General features: G+C 47.5%; 2 protein-coding genes across 2 annotated transcripts; one reads left to right on the forward strand and one right to left on the reverse strand.

Moving 5' to 3' along the window:
- The first annotated feature begins 689 nt into the window (after positions 1–689).
- On the forward strand, positions 690–10,039 carry LOC120023776 (keratin, type I cytoskeletal 13-like). Its single transcript, XM_038967877.1, has 7 exons — positions 690–1,217; positions 3,060–3,142; positions 5,735–5,891; positions 6,115–6,276; positions 6,589–6,706; positions 9,007–9,146; positions 9,908–10,039. Exons 1-7 carry the CDS (start codon positions 690–692, stop codon positions 10,037–10,039), a joined length of 1,320 nt encoding a protein of 439 aa, XP_038823805.1.
- A 205-nt stretch (positions 10,040–10,244) lies between these two features.
- LOC120023783 (mucin-1-like) lies at positions 10,245–19,281 on the reverse strand. The gene is made up of 4 exons (XM_038967888.1): positions 19,054–19,281; positions 18,271–18,970; positions 12,768–14,701; positions 10,245–10,697 (listed from the first exon to the last, which is right to left on the reverse strand). The coding sequence occupies exons 1-4, from the start codon at positions 19,279–19,281 to the stop codon at positions 10,245–10,247; spliced, it is 3,315 nt and encodes a 1,104-aa protein (XP_038823816.1).
- Between the last annotated feature and the right edge of the window lie 1,018 nt (positions 19,282–20,299).

Below are 20,299 nucleotides of genomic sequence, written 5' to 3' on the forward strand. Positions count from 1 at the left end.
CCTAATGGCTCCCTATACCCTACGTAGTGCACTACTTTACCCTAATATACATCCCTAATGGCTCCCTATTCCCTACGTAGTGCACTACTTTACCCTAATATACATCCCTAATGGCACCCTATCCCCTACATAGTGCACTACTTTACCCTAATATACATCCCTAATGCACCCTATTCCCTACATAATGCACTACTTTCCAGTGGTGGTTAAAGTACCCAATTGTAAGTAGTGCTTTAAAGTATTTTTACTTCAGTACTTTGCATCACTGCATAGTGCACTACTTTTCCACAGAGCCCTGTGGGCTGTCCTGTGTGCAGTGCCACGCCCTTAGCCACGTGACAGTCACATTAATACACAGTTCACCTCCCTGTACCTTCAGCTCCACCCAAAAGATCAAGGAACATTGGCCTGGGGCTGGGGGGTTCGGCTACCAGTGGCCAATTGCGCTTTACCGGGGCGTGGAGAGCGAGCCAGTGCCGCTGTATATATATCCATCACTTAATACTCTGGATATTAACACATGAAGCTCGGTGACAGTAGCCGCGGTCACAGGCTCTCTCAGCCGCTTCAGACCCTCGCCACCTCAGCAGCAGCAGCAAAAGCAGCAGTAGCGGTAGAGGACAGAAGACTGAAAGATAGGCAGTCTCTTTCTCTCGGCTAGGCCATAGTCATTGTTGTAGTCCTGATCGATGAGTCTGTCCGGGAAGCAGCGGTTCTCCGCCAACTCTTTCTCCGGGTTCGGGAGCCGGAAGATGGCATTGTCCTCCGCCGGGGGGTCGTCAATGCGCTCCAGCTTCGGGAGCAGAATGGGCATTGGGGTCGGAGGAGGAGGCGCTAGTCTCGGCTTCGGGAAGGGCTTTGGAGACGGTGGAGGAGGAGGGTTCAGGATGTCATCCTCCAGCCACATGGCAGGTCTGGGGAGTGGGATGAGCACCGGTGGCGGCGGCAGCGGGATGTTCGGGGGCGGTGGAGGCGGTGGAGGAGGAGGTTTCGGGTACGGTGGAAGTGTTGAGGACACGTCCCTCGGGTTCGCCGGTAACGAGAAGCAGCACATGCACAACCTGAACGACCGCCTGGCAACCTACATGGAGAAGGTTCGCCAGCTGGAGGCCACCAACCACCAGCTGGAGGAGAAGCTGAAGACCTTCACCTTCAACAAGGTGGAGGCGCATGACCTGACCATCTACGACGCAACCCTCAAACCCCTCATGGAGCAGGTAGGGGTTAAAACTATCTCTCTCCGTCTCTCTCCCTGGGCGAGCTTGCCATTTGGAAAAGTTGTGCGTAAAAGCGCACAAGAACTATCCCACTGGACACACACTGGTTCAATCAACTTTGTTTCCACGTCATTTCAATGAAATGACGTTGAACCAATGTGGGACAGACGTTGAATTGACATACAGTATGTGCCCAGTGGGAGCCTACTGCTAAATGTCTTGGGATGTTTTTGCTAAAATAATATCCAGTATTGTAGATGATCTTATCTATATTTGCTATAGTCATATATGTTGTTGAGTGCATTATGGGGTATGTTATTGAGTGCATTATGAGGTATGTTATTGAGTGCATTATGGGCTATGTTGTTGAGTACATTATGGGGTATGTTGTTGAGTGCATTATGGGCTATGTTGTTGAGTGCATTATGGGCTATGTTGTTGAGTGCATTATGGGGTATGTTGTTGAGTGCATTATGGGCTATGTTGTTGAGTGCATTATGGGGTATGTTGTTGAGTGCATTATGGGGTATGTTGTTGAGTGCATTATGGGGTATGTTGTTGAGTGCATTATGGGGTATGTTGTTGAGTGCATTATGGGGTATGTTGTTGAGTGCATTATGGGGTATGTTATTGAGTGCATTATGGGCTATGTTGTTGAGTGCATTATGGGGTATGTTGTTGAGTACATTATGGGGTATGTTATTGAGTGCATTATGAGGTATGTTGTTGAGTGCATTATGGGGTGTTGTTGTTGACTGCATTATGGGGTGTTGTTGTTGAGTGCATTATGGGGTGTTGTTGTTGAGTGCATTATGGGGTGTTGTTGTTGAGTGCATTATGGGGTATGTTGTTGAGTACATTATGGGGTATGTTATTGAGTGCATTATGAGGTATGTTGTTGAGTGCATTATGGGGTATGTTATTGAGTGCATTATGGGGTATGTTATTGAGTGCATTATGGGGTATGTTATTGAGTGCATTATGGGGTATGTTGTTGAGTGCATTATGGGGTGTTGTTATTGAGTGCATTATGGGGTATGTTGTTGAGTGCATTATGGGGTGTTGTTGTTGAGTGCATTATGGGGTATGTTGTTGAGTGCATTATGGGGTATGTTGTTGAGTGCATTATGGGGTATGTTGTTGAGTGCATTATGGGCTATGTTATTGAGTGCATTATGGGCTATGTTGTTGAGTGCATTATGGGGTATGTTGTTGAGTGCATTATGGGGTATGTTGTTGAGTGCATTATGAGGTATGTTGTTGAGTGCATTATGGGGTATGTTGTTGAGTGCATTATGGGGTATGTTGTTGAGTGCATTATGGGGTATGTTGTTGAGTGCATTATGGGGTATGTTGTTGAGTGCATTATGGGGTATGTTGTTGAGTGCATTATGGGGTATGCTGTTGAGTGCATTATGGGGTATGTTGTTGAGTGCATTATGGTTGTTGAGTACATTAAGGAGTACTTTATTGAGTGCATTTTTTAAATGTACCTTTATTTTACATCATTTGAATACCTTACTACATGCTCTAAAACGTCTTTGGAAATTATTTCTCCAAAAATGATATGATATTTTTGAAAAGCATCATCATTTGTGAAATGGCTTGTGGGACACACACACAGACACACAGACACACAGACACACAGACACACAGACACACAGACACACAGAGACACAGAGACACAGAGACACAGAGACACAGAGACACAGAGACACACACACACACACACACACACACACACACACACACACACACACACACACACACACACACACACACACACACACACACACACACACACACACACACACAGTGTCTGACTCCTGTCTCTATCTGCAGCTCATGGCTTTCCTGATACAGAACACTCAGATTGCCGTGGAGATCGACAACGCCAAGCTGACTGCTGACGACTTCAGAGTCAAGTAGGATGGATGATTGGATGGATGAATGGATGGATGATTGGATGGATGAATGGATGTAGGTATGGATGAATGGATGGACGAATACTTTAGTGTCCTTGGCAACATTTTGAGTAGATTGTCGTGGAAACTTGATTGAATTATATTCTTCATTAAGGTATCTCATTGATACATAGTGGACATATCCTGAACAGTGAAACAGGTTCTAAGTCCTGGAGGAGAATGTTTCTTTATGCACCACTCCCACAGTTGTTACCTATATAACTAATCAACAATATATACACAGCAATATATACACAGCAATATATACACTATGTCTCAATGAAGTAGGTACCAATAAAACCAGTTGTTACCTATATAACTAATCAACAATATATACACAGCAATATATACAGTACACAACAATATATACACAGCAATATATACAGTACACAACAATATATACACAGCAATATATACACAGCAATCTATACACAGCAATCTATACACAGCAATATATACACAGCAATATATACACAGCAATCTATACACAGCAATATATACACAGCAATATATACACAGCAATCTATACACAGCAATATATACACAGCAATATATACACAGCAATCTATACACAGCAATCTATACACAGCAATATATACACAACAATCTATACACTATGTCTCAATGAAGTAGGTACCAATAAAACCAGTTGTTACCTATATAACTAATCAACAATATATACACAGCAATATATACACAGCAATCTATACACAGCAATATATACACAGCAATATATACACAGCAATATATACACAGCAAAATATACACAGCAATATATACACAGCAATCTATACACAGCAATCTATACACAGCAATATATACACAACAATATATACACAGCAATATATACACAGCAAAATATACACAGCAATATATACACAGTAATCTATACACAGCAATCTATACACAGCAATATATACACAACAATATATACACAGCAATATATACACAGCAATATATACACAGCAATCTATACACAGCAATCTATACACAGCAATATATACACAACAATATATACACAGCAATCTATACACAGCAATCTATACACAGCAATATATACACAGCAATATATACACAGCAATATATACACAGCAATATATACACAGCAATATATACACAACAATATATACACAACAATATATACACTATGTCTCAATGAAGTAGGTACCAATAAATAAAATAATTCAATCAGCTGCAGCCTATAGATAGTCCAAACAACTCTATTCATTACTTAATCCTCATCTTCTCCTACAGACCAAGTCTATTGGACAATTAGTCGTCAGGAAATGGCAAGGACGTGAATTAGAAGAGACACAGCTGTTAGCCTGGTACCTGTCTGTTTGTGCTAACATTCCACTCCTTTTACGCCGTGCCACATTCCAAACAGGCAGTGGCAAGGAGTGGAACGATAGCACGAACAGACAGGTGCCCAGGCTAACAGCTGTGGTTCGGGAGATGAAATGCTCCCCGTTATCATAGGCTACTTCTGTAGGGTCTTTGCTTGTAGTTGTAACCCCACTGATTTTCTTAATCACTCTCAGATTACAAAACATACATTTCTTATAACAAAACCATGGCAGTTATCGAGTTCACCTGACCCGGTGTTGAAATAATAGACCTAGAATGACGCTGTTTCTATGGTTGAAATGCTCACTGTGTGTAGCGTGTAGGCTATGAACTATTAGTCCTTATCTTGCAGTTATCAGTTATTAGTCCTTATCTTGCCGTTATCAATCAATCACAGTCATTTCTTAAACAACCTCTTAAGGATCCGCCCCTTTTTTCAATTTTCGCCTAAAATGACATACCCAAATCTAACTGCCTGTAGCTCAGGACCTGAAGCAAGGATCTGCATATTCTTGATAACATTTGAATGGAAACACTTTGAAGTTTGTGGAAATGTTAAATTAATGTAGGAGAGTATAACACATTAGATCTGGTAAAAGATAATACAAAGAAAAAAACATGCGTTTTTTTTGGTATTTTTTTGTAGCATCTTTGAAATGCAAGAGAAAGGCCATAATGTATTATTCCAGCCCAGCCGCAATTTAGATTTTGGCCAGCAGATGACAGCAGTGCATGCGCAATGTTTTAGACTGATACAATGAACCATTGCATTTCTGTTCAAAATGTTGTATCAAGACTGCCCAAATGTGCCTAATTGGTTTATTAATACATTTTCAAGTTCATAACTGTGCACTCTCCTCAAACAATAGCATGGTATTCTTTCACTGTAATAGCTACTGTAAATTGGACAGTGCAGTTAGATTAACAAAAATTTAAGCTTTCTGCCCATATCAGATATGTCTATGTCCTGGGATATGTTTTTGTTACTTACAACTTCATGCTAATCACATTAGCCTACGTTAACTCAACCGTCCCTCGGGGGACCCATCGATCCTGTAGAGTTAAAGCCCTTTTTACATCAGCAGTTGTCACAAAAGGGCTTTACAGATACCCAGCCTAAAACCCCAAAGAGCTAACGGATCTGTCACTCATCTCTCTGGGCCTGTTACTATGGTGTCATCTCTATATTCATTGTATTTCTGCCAGGTGGGAGAATGAGCTGTCTTTGCGCCAGTGTGTGGAGGGGGACATCGGGGGTCTGAGGAACCTGCAGCGGGAGTTTGAGATGAACATTACAGCCATGATGCAGGACCTGCAGGGGTACCAGAACGAACGGGTCTCCATGGCGAAGAGCCATGAAGAGGTGAGGGCACACCTGTCTCTTTTTCTCTCGCTCTCTCTTTCTCCGTTTCTCTCTCGGTCTCTCTCGCTCTCTCTTTCTCCGTTTCTCTCTCGGTCTCTCTCTCTCTCCCTCTCGGTTTCTCTCTTTGTCCATCTCTGTCTCCCGCTGTGTTTCTCTCTGTCTATCTCTCTCTTCCTCTGTGTTTCCCTCTCAACCTCTGACCCCTAACATGTGACCTCTCTAGGAGCTGTTGTCCATGCGTGGGGGGATGACGGGCCAGGTGAACGTGGATGTCCAGGCTGCTAAGAGCCAGGACTTGTCTCTGATGCTGGCTGAAGTCAGGTCGGAGTACGAGGCGGCCGTGGAGAAAAACCGCAGACAGGCCGAGGCCTGGTACATGAAACAGGTCTGTTACCACGCCAACGCAGGCACTACCACAGGCCAACATTAAAACATGTATCAGAGGTGCTGAGTGTGTGTGTGTGTGTGTGTGTGACATGTCTCTGTGTGTGTGTGTGTGTGTGTGTGTGTGTGTGACATGTCTCTGTGTGTGTGTGTGTGTGTGTGTGTGTGTGTGTGTGTGTGTGTGTGTGTGTGTGTGTGTGTGTGTGTGTGTGACGTGTGTGTGTGACGTGTGTGTGTGACGTGTGTGTGTGACGTGTGTGTGTGTGTGTGTGTGTGTGTGTGTGTGACGTGTGTCTCTCTCTGTGTGTGTCAGGTGGAGATGAAGCAGGCAGAGTCGGCGGTGGTGATGGAGACGACCACGACGACCACGTCGGAGATGACGGAGTTACGGAACCGCTACCAGACCCTACAGATGGAATACCAGGGACTACGTATGGGGGTGGGTTACACACACACTATACAAACCCTACAGGTGGAATACCAGGGACTACGTATGGGGGTGGGTCACACACACACACTATACAAACCCTACAGATGGAATACCAGGGACTACGTATGGGGGTGGGTCACACACACACACATACACACACTATACAAACCCTACAGATGGAATACCAGGGACTACGTATGGGGGTGGGTCACACACACACACTATACAAATCCTACAGATGGAATACCAGGGACTACGTATGGGGGTGGGTCACACACACACTATACAAACCCTACAGATGGAATACCAGGGACTACGTATGGGGGTGGGTATACAAACCCTACAGATGGAATACCAGGGACTACGTATGGGGGTGGGTCACACACACACTATACAAACCCTACAGATGGAATACCAGGGACTACGTATGGGGGTGGGTCACACACACACACACACACACTATACAAACCCTACAGATGGAATACCAGGGACTACGTATGGGGGTGGGTTACACACACACACTCTACAAACCCTACAGATGGAATACCAGGGACTACGTATGGGGGTGGGTCACACACACACTATACAAACCCTACAGATGGAATACCAGGGACTACGTATGGGGGTGGGTATACAAACCCTACAGATGGAATACCAGGGACTACGTATGGGGGTGGGTTACACACACACACTCTACAAACCCTACAGATGGAATACCAGGGACTACGTATGGGGGTGGGTCACACACACACACTATACAAACCCTACAGATGGAATACCAGGGACTACGTATGGGGGTGGGTCACACACACACACTATACAAACCCTACAGATGGAATACCAGGGACTACGTATGGGGGTGGGTATACAAACCCTACAGATGGAATACCAGGGACTACGTATGGGGGTGGGTCACACACACACTATACAAACCCTACAGATGGAATACCAGGGACTACGTATGGGGGTGGGTCACACACACACACTATACAAATCCTACAGATGGAATACCAGGGACTACGTATGGGGGTGGGTCACACACACACTATACAAACCCTACAGATGGAATACCAGGGACTACGTATGGGGGTGGGTATACAAACCCTACAGATGGAATACCAGGGACTACGTATGGGGGTGGGTCACACACACACTATACAAACCCTACAGATGGAATACCAGGGACTACGTATGGGGGTGGGTCACACACACACACACACACACTATACAAACCCTACAGATGGAATACCAGGGACTACGTATGGGGGTGGGTTACACACACACACTCTACAAACCCTACAGATGGAATACCAGGGACTACGTATGGGGGTGGGTCACACACACACACTATACAAACCCTACAGATGGAATACCAGGGACTACGTATGGGGGTGGGTCACACACACACACACACACACACACTATACAAACCCTACAGATGGAATACCAGGGACTACGTATGGGGGTGGGTTACACACACACACTCTACAAACCCTACAGATGGAATACCAGGGACTACGTATGGGGGTGGGTCACACACACACTATACAAACCCTACAGATGGAATACCAGGGACTACGTATGGGGGTGGGTATACAAACCCTACAGATGGAATACCAGGGACTACGTATGGGGGTGGGTTACACACACACACTCTACAAACCCTACAGATGGAATACCAGGGACTACGTATGGGGGTGGGTCACACACACACACTATACAAACCCTACAGATGGAATACCAGGGACTACGTATGGGGGTGGGTCACACACACACACACTATACAAACCCTACAGATGGAATACCAGGGACTACGTATGGGGGTGGGTATACAAACCCTACAGATGGAATACCAGGGACTACGTATGGGGGTGGGTCACACACACACTATACAAACCCTACAGATGGAATACCAGGGACTACGTATGGGGGTGGGTCACACACACACTATACAAACCCTACAGATGGAATACCAGGGACTACGTATGGGGGTGGGTCACACACACACACTATACAAACCCTACAGATGGAATACCAGGGACTACGTTTGGGGGTGGGTCACACACACACTATACAAGCCCTACAGATGGAATACCAGGGACTACGTATGGGGGTGGGTATACAGACCCTACCATGCCCTCTCACTCACTATACTCCCCAAATGTCCCCATTTCCAATCCCTATCATGCTAAATGTGTGTGTTTATTCTCTATGTGTGTGTGTCTTCCGTGTGTGTGTGTGTGTGTTTCCTTCGTGTCTCTCTCTCTGTGTTTGTCCCCCACCCTGCCCTCCTCCAGATAGCGAACCTAGAGGCCAGGCTGTTGGAGGTTCAGTCCCAGTTCCAGCAACGTCTGTCTGGGTATAGTGGCAAGGTGATGGGCCTGGAGGGAGAACTGACCTCCATAAGGGCCAGCACCACTGAGCAGAGCCAGGACTACCAGGTACAGTCACCATACCTCTATACTGAATCACTCACAAACACTGATTAGGGATTCAATCCAAGGCGCGTTACAGAGCAGCGTTACAGAGGAGCGTTACAGAGGAGCGTTACAGAGCAGCGTTACAGAGCAGCGTTACAGAGCAGCTCACAATACATAATTTCTCCAGCACGGATATCGCATTCATGGTAAGCGCTGCGAATGCCGGCTCAATCATAAATTACCTCTCCACTTCTTTCCCTCGCTCCCCCTCTCTATACCACCCTCTCTCCCCCCCTCTCTCTATACCACCCTCTCTCCCCCCCTCTCTCTCTCCCTCCCCTCTCTCTATACCACCCTCTCTCCCTCCCCTCTCTCTATACCACCCTCTCTCCCTCCCCCTCTCTCTATACCACCCTCTCTCCCTCCCCTCTCTCTATACCACCCTCTCTCCACCCCTCTCTCTATACCACCCTCTCTCCCCCCCCCTCTCTCTATACCACCCTCTCTCCCCCCCTCTCTCTCTACCACCCTCTCTCCCTCCCCTCTCTCTCTACCACCCTCTCTCCCTCCCCTCTCTCTCTCCCTCCTCTCGCTCTACCCCCTCTCTCTTTACCACCCTCTCTCTCTACCACCCTCTCTCCCCCCTCTCTCTTTACCACCCCCCCTCTCTCTCTACCACCCTCTCTACCTCCTCTCCCCCTCTGTCTTTCTCTTTCTCTCTCTACCTCCCCCTCTCTCGCTCTCTACCCCCCCCCCCCCCCCTCTCTCACTCGCTCTACCAGATCCTTCTGAACATCAAGAGTCGTCTAGAGATGGAGATCCAGCAGTATAAGCATCTGCTGGAGGGAGCCGGCCTGGGAGGGGGCATGGTGGTTTCTGGAGGGGCCGGGAGGTCGGCAGGTAAAACTTGTTAGTTAGGATCTCTCTCAGTCCATGCATGAAAGGATGATCTTTCAAGAGTCTGTAAAATACAAAAATACACAAAGAAAACATTTACAAAATTATGGAATCACAGCTCTTATCAAGTATTGAGTACCACAGTATGAGTCATAAAACTCAGAAATGGTTCCAATCGTTTTTTCACCATTCATTTTTCCATCTAGGATTTTGGAACTACTTTTATTCAAGGTCTGTGTCTGGTGTAGGCTTACACTGGCGTGACGTGTTAACCTGGTCTGTGTCTGGTGTGGGCTTACACTGGCGTGACGTGTTGATACCCTGGTCTGTGTCTGGTGTAGGCTTACACTGGCGTGACGTGTTGATACCCTGGTCTGTGTCTGGTGTAGGCTTACACTGGCGTGACGTGTTGATAACCTGGTCTGTGTCTGGTGTAGGCTTACACTGGCGTGACGTGTTAACCTGGTCTGTGTCTGGTGTGGGCTTACACTGGCGTGACGTGCTGATACCCTGGTCTGTGTCTGGTGTAGGCTTACACTGGCGTGACGTGTTGATAACCTGGTCTGTGTCTGGTGTAGGCTTACACTGGCGTGACGTGTTGATAACCTGGTCTGTGTCTGGTGTAGGCTTACACTGGCGTGACGTGTTGATAACCTGGTCTGTGTCTGGTGTAGGCTGACGTGTTGATAACCTGGTCTGTGTCTGGTGTAGGCTTACACTGGCGTGACGTGTTGATAACCTGGTCTGTGTCTGGTGTAGGCTTACACTGGTGTGACGTGTTGATAACCTGGTCTGTGTCTGGTGTAGGCTTACACTGGCGTGACGTGTTGATAACCTGGTCTGTGTCTGGTGTAGGCTTACACTGGCGTGAAGTTTTGATAAACGCGCAAATCTCTCCCGCCGGACAAGGTAACTTTTGTCAACAATTAGCATGTCAAATTTCTTTGAGTAAATTTAGGCGAATATATTGGTAAAACTCAACACTGTCCGAGAGAATGACACGGCTGTCAAAATATCGCGCCAAGGTACAGTGCATTCGGAAAGTATTCAGACGCCTTGACTTTTTTCCAGATTTTATTACGTTACAGCATAATTCTTAAAATTGATTAAATCGTTTTCCCCCCTCATCAATATACAGAAAATACCCCATAATGACAATTATTGTAGCAAAAAAATACAAAATATAAAACGGAAACATCACATTTACATAAGTATTCAGACCCTTTACTCAGTACTTTGTTGAAGCACATTTGGCAGAGATTACAGCCTAGTCTTCCTGGGTATGACGCTACAAGCGTGGCACACCTGTATTTGGGGAGTTTCTCCCATGGGAAGCGTCGCTGCACAGCTATTTTCAGGTCTCTACAGAGATGTTCTATCGGGTTCAAGTCTGGGCTCTGGCTGGGCAACTCAAGGACATTCAGAGACTTGTCCCAAAGCCACTCCTGTGTTGTCTCGGCTGTGTGCTAAGGGTCGTTGCTTGGGGTACTGAGCGCTCTGGAGCAGGTTTTCATCAAGGGTCTCTGTACTTTGCTCTGTTCATCTTTCCCTCAATCCTGACTAGTCTCCCAGTCCCTGTCGCTGAAAAACATCCCCACAGCATGATGCTGCCACCACCATGCTTCACCGTAGGGATGGTGCCAGGTTTCCTCCAGACGTGACACTTGGCATTCAGGCCAAAGAGTTCAATCTTGGTTTCATCCGACCAGAGAATTATGTTTGTCATGTTTAGTTGCCTCTTGGAAAAATCCAGCCGGGCTGTCATGTGACTTTTACTAAGGAGGGGCTTCTGTCTGGCCACTCTATCATAAAGGCCTGATTGGTGTAGTGCTGCAGAGATGGTAGTCCTTCTGGAAGGTTCTCCACAGAGGAACTCTGGAGCTCTGTCAGAGTGACGATCAGGTTCTTGGTCACCTCCCTGACCAAGGCCCTTCTCCTCCGATTGCTCAGTTTGGCCGGGCGGCCAGCTCTAGGAAGAGTCTTGGTGGTTCCAAACTTCTTCCATTTAAGAATGATGGAGGCCACTGTGTTCTTGGGGACCTTCAATGCTGCAGAAATCTTTTGGTACCATTCCCCAGATCTGTGCCTCGACACAATCCTGTCTCGGAGCTCTACGGACAATTCCTTTGACCTCATGGCTTGGTTTTTGCTCTGACATGCACTGTCAACTGTGGGACCTTATATAGACAAGTGTGTGCCTTTCCCAATCATGTCCAATCAATTGAATTTACCACAGGTGGACTCCAATCAAGTTGTAGAAACATCTCAAGGATGATCAATGGAAACAGGATGCACCTGAACTCAATTTTGAGTCTCATAGCAAAGGGTCTGAATGCTTATGTAAATAAGGTATTTCAGTTTTTTATTTTTAATACATTTGCAAAAATGTCTAAAAACCTGTTTTCGCTTTGTCATTATGGGGTATTGGGTGTAGATTGAGGACAAACATTTATTTAATAACTTTTAGAATAAGGGTTAGGGTTAGTAGCAAAATGTGGGAAAAAGGAAGGGGTCTGAATACTTTCCGAATGCACAGCAAACCTACACCAAACACACGCTTCATTTGAAGTGTTTTGTAAAATTCACAACGTGAACTATTAATGGCATGAAAAATCATTGGAACCATTTGTGTGTTTTTATGGGTAATATGACGCATCCACTGCGGCGGACTATTGCTTCATATGTAAATGTTTTAAAGGTCTTATTAACACGTTTGTCTATGTACTCAGGTAAGGCTGTTGTGACCAGGACCACTGTGTTGGAGGTGAAATCCTCGGCAGGAGGAGTGGGGACGGGAGGAAGTTCCATGTTGATGCATTCCACTAGCTCTACCTCCAGCAGTTCTGGGGGCGGGGCAGCCATGATGTCATCAGGAGGCGCCGGGATGGTGTCCGGCGGGGGACCAGCCATGATGTCATCAGGAAGCCCCGCAATGGTGTCCGGCGGCGGATCAGCCACAGCGCCATCAGGGGGCGGCACGGCAAAATCCGGAGGAGGCACGGCGCCGTCAGGAGGAGGCACGGCGCCGTCAGGAGGAGGCACGGCGCCGTCAGGAGGAGGCACGGCGCCGTCAGGAGGAGGCACGGCGCCGTCAGCAGGCGTCACGGCGCCGTCAGCAGGCGTCACGGCGCCGTCAGCAGGCGTCACGGCGCCGTCAGCAGGCGTCACGGCGCCGTCAGCAGGCGTCACGGCGCCATCAGCAGGAGGCACGGCGCCATCAGCAGGAGGCACGGCGCCATCAGCAGGAGGCACGGCGCCATCAGCAGGAGGCACGGCGCCATCAGCAGGAGGCACGGCGCCATCAGGAGGCGTCACGGCGCCATCAACAGGCGTCACGGCGCCATCAGCAGGAGGCACGGCGCCATCAGCAGGAGGCACGGCGCCATCAGCAGGAGGCACGGCGCCATCAGCAGGAGGCACTGCGCCATCAGCAGGAGGCACGGCTCCATCAGCAGGAGGCACGGCGCCATCAGCAGGAGGCACGGCGCCATCAGCTGCCGGCACGGCGCCATCAGCAGGCGTCACGGCGCCATCAGGAGGCGTCACGGCGCCATCAACAGGCGTCACGGCGCCATCAGCAGGCGTCACGGCGCCATCAGCAGGCGTCACGGCGCCATCAGCAGGCGTCACGGCGCCATCAACAGGCGTCACGGCGCCATCAGGAGGAGGCACGGCGCCATCAGCAGGAGGCACGGCGCCATCAGGAGGCGTCACGGCGCCATCAGCAGGCGTCACGGCGCCATCAGCAGGCGTCACGGCGCCATCAACAGGCGTCACAGCGCCATCAACAGGCGTCACAGCGCCATCAGGAGGCGTCACGGCGCCATCAACAGGCGTCACGGCGCCATCAACAGGCGTCACGGCGCCATCAGGAGGCGTCACGGCGCCATCAGCAGGCGTCACGGCGCCATCAGCTGGCGGCACGGCGCCATCAGCTGGCGGCACGGCGCCATCAGCAGGCGTCACGGCGCCATCAGCAGGCGGCACAGTGCCATCAGCAGGCGGCACAGTGCCATCAGCAGGCGGCACAGTGCCATCAGCAGCTGGCATGGCGCCATCAGGAGGCGGCACGGCGCCATCAGCAGGCGGCACAGTGCCATCAGCAGGCGGCACAGTGCCATTAGCAGCTGGCATGGCGCCATCAGGAGGCGGCACGGTGCCATCAGCAGGCGGCACGGCGCCATCAGGAGGAGGCGCCGCAATGGTGTCTGGAGGGGGACCAGCTCTGATGTCATCAGGAAGCGTCGCGTTAGTGTCCGGCGGGGGACCAGCTCTGATGTCATCAGCAGGTGGCACGACACCATCAGCAGGCAGCACGGCGCCATCAGGAGGAGGCGTGATAGTGTCCGGTGGGGGAGCAGCCATGGTGTCATCAGGAGGTGCCGCGATGGTGTCTGGTGGGGGAACAGCCATGATGTCATCAGGAGGCGTCGCGATACTTCCCGGCGGGGGACCAGCCACTGTGTCATCAGGAGGTGCTGCGATGGTGTCCGGCGGGGGAACAGCCATGGAGGGAGGTACAGCTATGGTGTCATCAGGAGGTGGCACTCTGTCCGGGGGAGGTTCTATGATGATGTCGTCGGGCGGGGGCATGACCGTGTCCGGTAGCAACTCGTCTTCCACCAGCGTGTCGACCACCACGGAAGGTGAGCATAGAGATATAATAACTAGACCAGCTCCTCCATGGAAAATGAACATAGAGATATAATAACTAGACCAGCTCCACAATGGAAGGTGAGGATAGAGATATAATAACTAGACCAGCTCCACCATGGAAGGTAGGGATAGAGATATAATAACTAGACCAGCTCCACCACGGAAGGTGAGGATAGAGATATAATAACTAGACCAGCTCCACCATGGAAGGTGAGCATAGAGATATAATAACTAGACCAGCTCCACCATGGAAAGTGAGCATAGAGATATAATAACTAGACCAGCTCCTCCATGGAAAATGAACATAGAGATATAATAACTAGACCAGCTCCACAATGGAAGATGAGGATAGAGATATAATAACTAGACCAGCTCCACCATGGAAGGTGAGGATAGAGATATAATAACTAGACCAGCCCCACCATGGAAGGTGAGCATAGAGATATAATAACTAGACCAGCTCCACCATGGAAAGTGAGCATAGAGATATAATAACTAGACCAGCTCCACCATGGAAGGTGAGCATAGAGATATAATAACTAGACCAGCTCCACCATGGAAGGTGAGCATAGAGATATAATAACTAGACCAGCTCCACCATGGAAGGTGAGCATAGAGATATAATAACTAGACCAGCTCCACCATGGAAGGTGAGCATAGGGATATAATAACTAGACCAGCTCCACCATGGAAGGTGAGCATAGAGATATTATAACTAGACCAGCTCCACCATGGAAGGTGAGCATAGAGATATAATAACTAGACCAGCTCCACCATGGAAGGTGAACATAGAGATATAATAACTAGACCAGCTCCACCACAGGTGATGTTAGAGATATTACAACATTGAAAAAAAGATTTTGCTACTCAATGTCTCTCTCTCCGTCTCTCTCTCTCTCTCTCTTCCAGGTAAAGCCTCTACTGGGGATATTACCATAGTTCCCATATTGTGATTCCCTTCTCTGATCCACGTGACAACACTCTCCAGGACCACGGACCCCCTCCCCCCCCTGACCTGAACATCATGACGTGTAGTCTCTCTCTCTACTACTAACACACAGCTCACCTGGCAGAACACAGTCCACATTCTGACCTGAACATCATGACGTGTAGCCTCTCTCTCTACTACTAACACACAGCTCACCTGGCAGAACACACACAGTCCACATTCTGACCTGAACATCATGACGTGTAGTCTCTCTCTCTACTACTAACACACAGCTCACCTGGCAGAACACAGTCCACATTCTGACCTGAACATCATGACGTGTAGCCTCTCTCTCTACTGTTTTATTTAAATTACATTTGACGTTTCCATTTATAATAAAAACCTGACCCTACAATGAGATGGTGTTTTTCTCTGTGTTTTACTGAATGTTTCATTGTTTAAGATGACGCTGCATTGATCGTGTGTTAAACCAAAGGATTAGGATCTATGATACATGTCTTTTAGATTAGAAGGAATGGAATTCACTGGGCAGGGGAACCTGATCCTAGATCAGCACTCTGACACTCTTCCTGAATACCAGGGCCCAGGAGACGAGACGTAATCTGGGGCCTAGAAACTCGTTTTCGTGGGCTGTTTTCACAGATTAGATGAAACCAGGAGACGAGACGTAATCTGGGGCCTAGAAACTCGTTTTCGTGGGCTGTTTTCACAGATTAGATGAAACCAGGAGTAGAGGCGTAATCTGGGGCCTAGAAACTCGTTTTCGTGGGCTGTTTTCACAGATTAGATGAAACCAGGAGTAGAGGCGTAATCTGGGGCCTAGAAACTCGTTTTCGTGGGCTGTTTTCACGGATTAGATGAATCCAGGAGTAGAGGCGTAATCTGGGGCCTAGAAACTCGTTTTCGTGGGCTGTTTTCACAGATTAGATGAATCCAGGAGTAGAGGCGTAATCTGGGGCCTAGAAACTCGTTTTTGTGGGCTGTTTTCACAGATTAGATGAATCCAGGTTTAATCGAGTCAAAATGTGGTTGAATGAACATCAACTGACCTCAGACTATATGCTCCCTCCTGATCTTTTATTTTTATTTAACCTTTATTTAACCTTTATTTAACTAGGCAAGTCAGTTAAAAACAAATTCTTATTTACAATGACGGCCTACCCCGGCCAAACCCGGACGACAGTGGGCCAGTTGTGCGCCGCCCTACGGGACTCCCAATCACAGCCGGATGTGATACAGCCTGGATCTGTGACTCTACATTTATAAACTGGTGTCCCAGACACAGATTAAACCTAACCTTCCAGATTAAACCTAGTCCTGGAAGAAACACCAATCTCCATTCAAAGGGTGTTGAAGCCAAAGAAATGTATGAACTCTGGTTTAGTCCAAATCCACACAGTAATAATCCTATGACTCAGTATGTTTGTGGTTTAGTGAAGTCCAAATCCACACAGTAATAATCCTATGACTCAGTATGTTTGTGGTTTAGTGAAGTCCAAATCCACACAGTAATAATTCTATGACTCAGTATGTTTGTGGTTTAGTGAAGTCCAAATCCACACAGTAATAATTCTATGACTCAGTATGTTTGTGGTTTAGTGAAGTCCAAATCCACACAGTAATAATCCTATGACTCAGTATGTTTGTGGTTTAGTGAAGTCCAAATCCACACAGTAATAATCCTATGACTCAGTATGTTTGTGGTTTAGTGAAGTCCAAATCCACACAGTAATAATTCTATGACTCAGTATGTTTGTGGTTTAGTGAAGTCCAAATCCACACAGTAATAATTCTATGACTCAGTATGTTTGTGGTTTAGTGAAGTCCAAATCCACACAGTAATAATTCTATGACTCAGTATGTTTGTGGTTTAGTGAAGTCCAAATCCACACAGTAATAATCCTATGACTCAGTATGTTTGTGGTTTAGTGAAGTCCAAATCCACACAGTAATAATTCTATGACTCAGTATGTTTGTGGTTTAGTGAAGTCCAAATCCACACAGTAATAATTCTATGACTCAGTATGTTTGTGGTTTAGTGAAGTCCAAATCCACACAGTAATAATTCTATGACTCAGTATGTTTGTGGTTTAGTGAAGTCCAAATCCACACAGTAATAATCCTATGACTCAGTATGTTTGTGGTTTAGTGAAGTCCAAATCCACACAGTAATAATCCTATGACTCAGTATGTTTGTGGTTTAGTGAAGTCCAAATCCACACAGTAATAATCCTATGACTCAGTATGTTTGTTTTAGTGGTTTTATTGCGCCATCCTCAGGACTTGACAGATATTACAAACAGACTAACAGAAACCCTCTCAGGTACATCTACAGATGAAACATCAGTCTATCACTTTTAAATTGTTACATTTGGACTATTTTACTAATGGTACAAGTTAAGCATTTTCACACCCACCATAGGGTCATACAGACAATATGGTGAGTAATTATACACTACCGACTGATGTCAAGCTGAATGTAAAAGCTGCTCGCAAACTACACAAAATACATTTATAAATAATGACAAATAAATACACACCGGAGACGACGACGAGTGGAGAACCTTCTAGTCAGTGTGACAGAAATAAAACTGTTTCTCTGTAAACAATGAATAATGATAAAGGAGAATAAAGCTACCATACTGCTACAGCGCTGCCATTGGCCAGGGTTAGATCTACAGCGCTGCCATTGGCCAGGGTTAGATCTACAGCGCTGCCATTGGCCAGGGTTAGATCTACAGCGCTGCCATTGGCCAGGGTTAGATCTACAGCGCTGCCATTGGCCAGAGATATCTACAGTGCAGCCATTGGCCAGGGTTAGATCTACAGCGCTGCCATTGGCCAGGGTTAGATCTACAGCGCTGCCATTGGCCAGGGTTAGATCTACAGCGCTGCCATTGGCCAGGGTTAGATCTACAGCGCTGCCATTGGCCAGGGTTAGATCTACAGCGCTGCTATTGGCCAGGGTTAGATCTACAACGCTACCATTGGCCAGGGTTAGATCTACAACGCTACCATTGGCCAGGGTTAGATCTACAACGCTGCTATTGGCCAGGGTTAGATCTACAGCGCTGCCATTGGCCAGGGTTAGCTCTACAGCGCTGCCATTGGCCAGGGTTAGCTCTACAGCGCTGCCATTGGCCAGGGTTAGATCTACAGCGCTGCCATTGGCCAGGGTTAGATCTACAGCGCTGCTATTGGCCAGGGTTAGATCTACAGCGCTGCCATTGGCCAGGGTTAGATCTACAGCGCTGCCATTGGCCAGGGTTAGATCTACAGCGCTGCCATTGGCCAGGGTTAGATCTACAGCGCTGCCATTGGCCAGGTTAGATCTACAACGCTGCTATTGGCCAGGGTTAGATCTACAACGCTGCCATTGGCCAGGGTTAGATCTACAGCGCTGCCATTGGCCAGGGTTAGATCTACAGCGCTGCTATTGGCCAGGGTTAGATCTACAGCGCTGCTATTGGCCAGGGTTAGATCTACAACGCTGCCATTGGCCAGGGTTAGATCTACAACGCTGCCATTGGCCAGGGTTAGATCTACAGCGCTGCTATTGGCCAGGGTTAGATCTACAGCGCTGCTATTGGCCAGGGTTAGATCTACAGCGCTGCCATTGGCCAGGGTTAGATCTACACGCTGTTGTTCTATCATATTTTTCTTCAGTTATAAAGTCGTTTAATCCTATCGGTTCTGCTTCTTTGGTCGTCTGTTAATGAACTGGCTATCAGCTTATACTGCAGCAGTATCCTTATCACCAACTATCAAACCAACACAGTAGTTATGTAGGGCTGACTCAAACCAACACAGTAGTTATGTAGGGCTGACTCAAACCAACACAGTTGTTATGTAGGGCTGACTCAAACCAACACAGTAGTTATGTAGGGCTGACTCAAACCAACACAGTAGTTACGTAGGGCTGACTCAAACCAACACAGTTGTTATGTAGGGCTGACTCAAACCAACACAGTAGTTACGTAGGGCTGACTCAAACCAACACAGTTGTTATGTAGGGCTGACTCAAACCAATACAGTTGTTATGTAGGGCTGACTCAAACCAACACAGTAGTTACGTAGGGCTGACTCAAACCAACACAGTTGTGATGTAGGGCTGACTCAAACCAACACAGTAGTTACGTAGGGCTGACTCAAACCAACACAGTAGTTACGTAGGGCTGACTCTAACCAACACAGTTGTTATGTAGGGCTGACTCTAACCAACACAGTTGTTATGTAGGGCTGACTCAAACCAACACAGTAGTTACGTAGGGCTGACTCAAACCAACACAGTAGTTACGTAGGGCTGACTCAAACCAACACAGTTGTTATGTAGGGCTGACTCAAACCAACACAGTTGTTATGTAGGGCTGACTCTAACCAACACAGTTGTTATGTAGGGCTGACTCTAACCAACACAGTTGTTATGTAGGGCTGACTCAAACCAACACAGTTATGTAGGGCTGACTCAAACCAACACAGTTATGTAGGGCTGACTCAAACCAACACAGTTATGTAGGGCTGACTCAAACCAACACAGTTATGTAGGGCTGACTCAAACCAACACAGTTATGTAGGGCTGACTCTGGCTTGTTAGTGTGGTAACATGGAGAGCAGGTCAGCTGAGTGTGATAACATGGAGAGCAGGTGAGCGGCAGGTGAATAAAGCTAATAT

This window comes from Salvelinus namaycush, chromosome 2 (genome assembly GCF_016432855.1).
Source record: "Salvelinus namaycush isolate Seneca chromosome 2, SaNama_1.0, whole genome shotgun sequence".
In the NCBI taxonomy this organism is placed as follows: domain Eukaryota; kingdom Metazoa; phylum Chordata; class Actinopteri; order Salmoniformes; family Salmonidae; genus Salvelinus; species Salvelinus namaycush.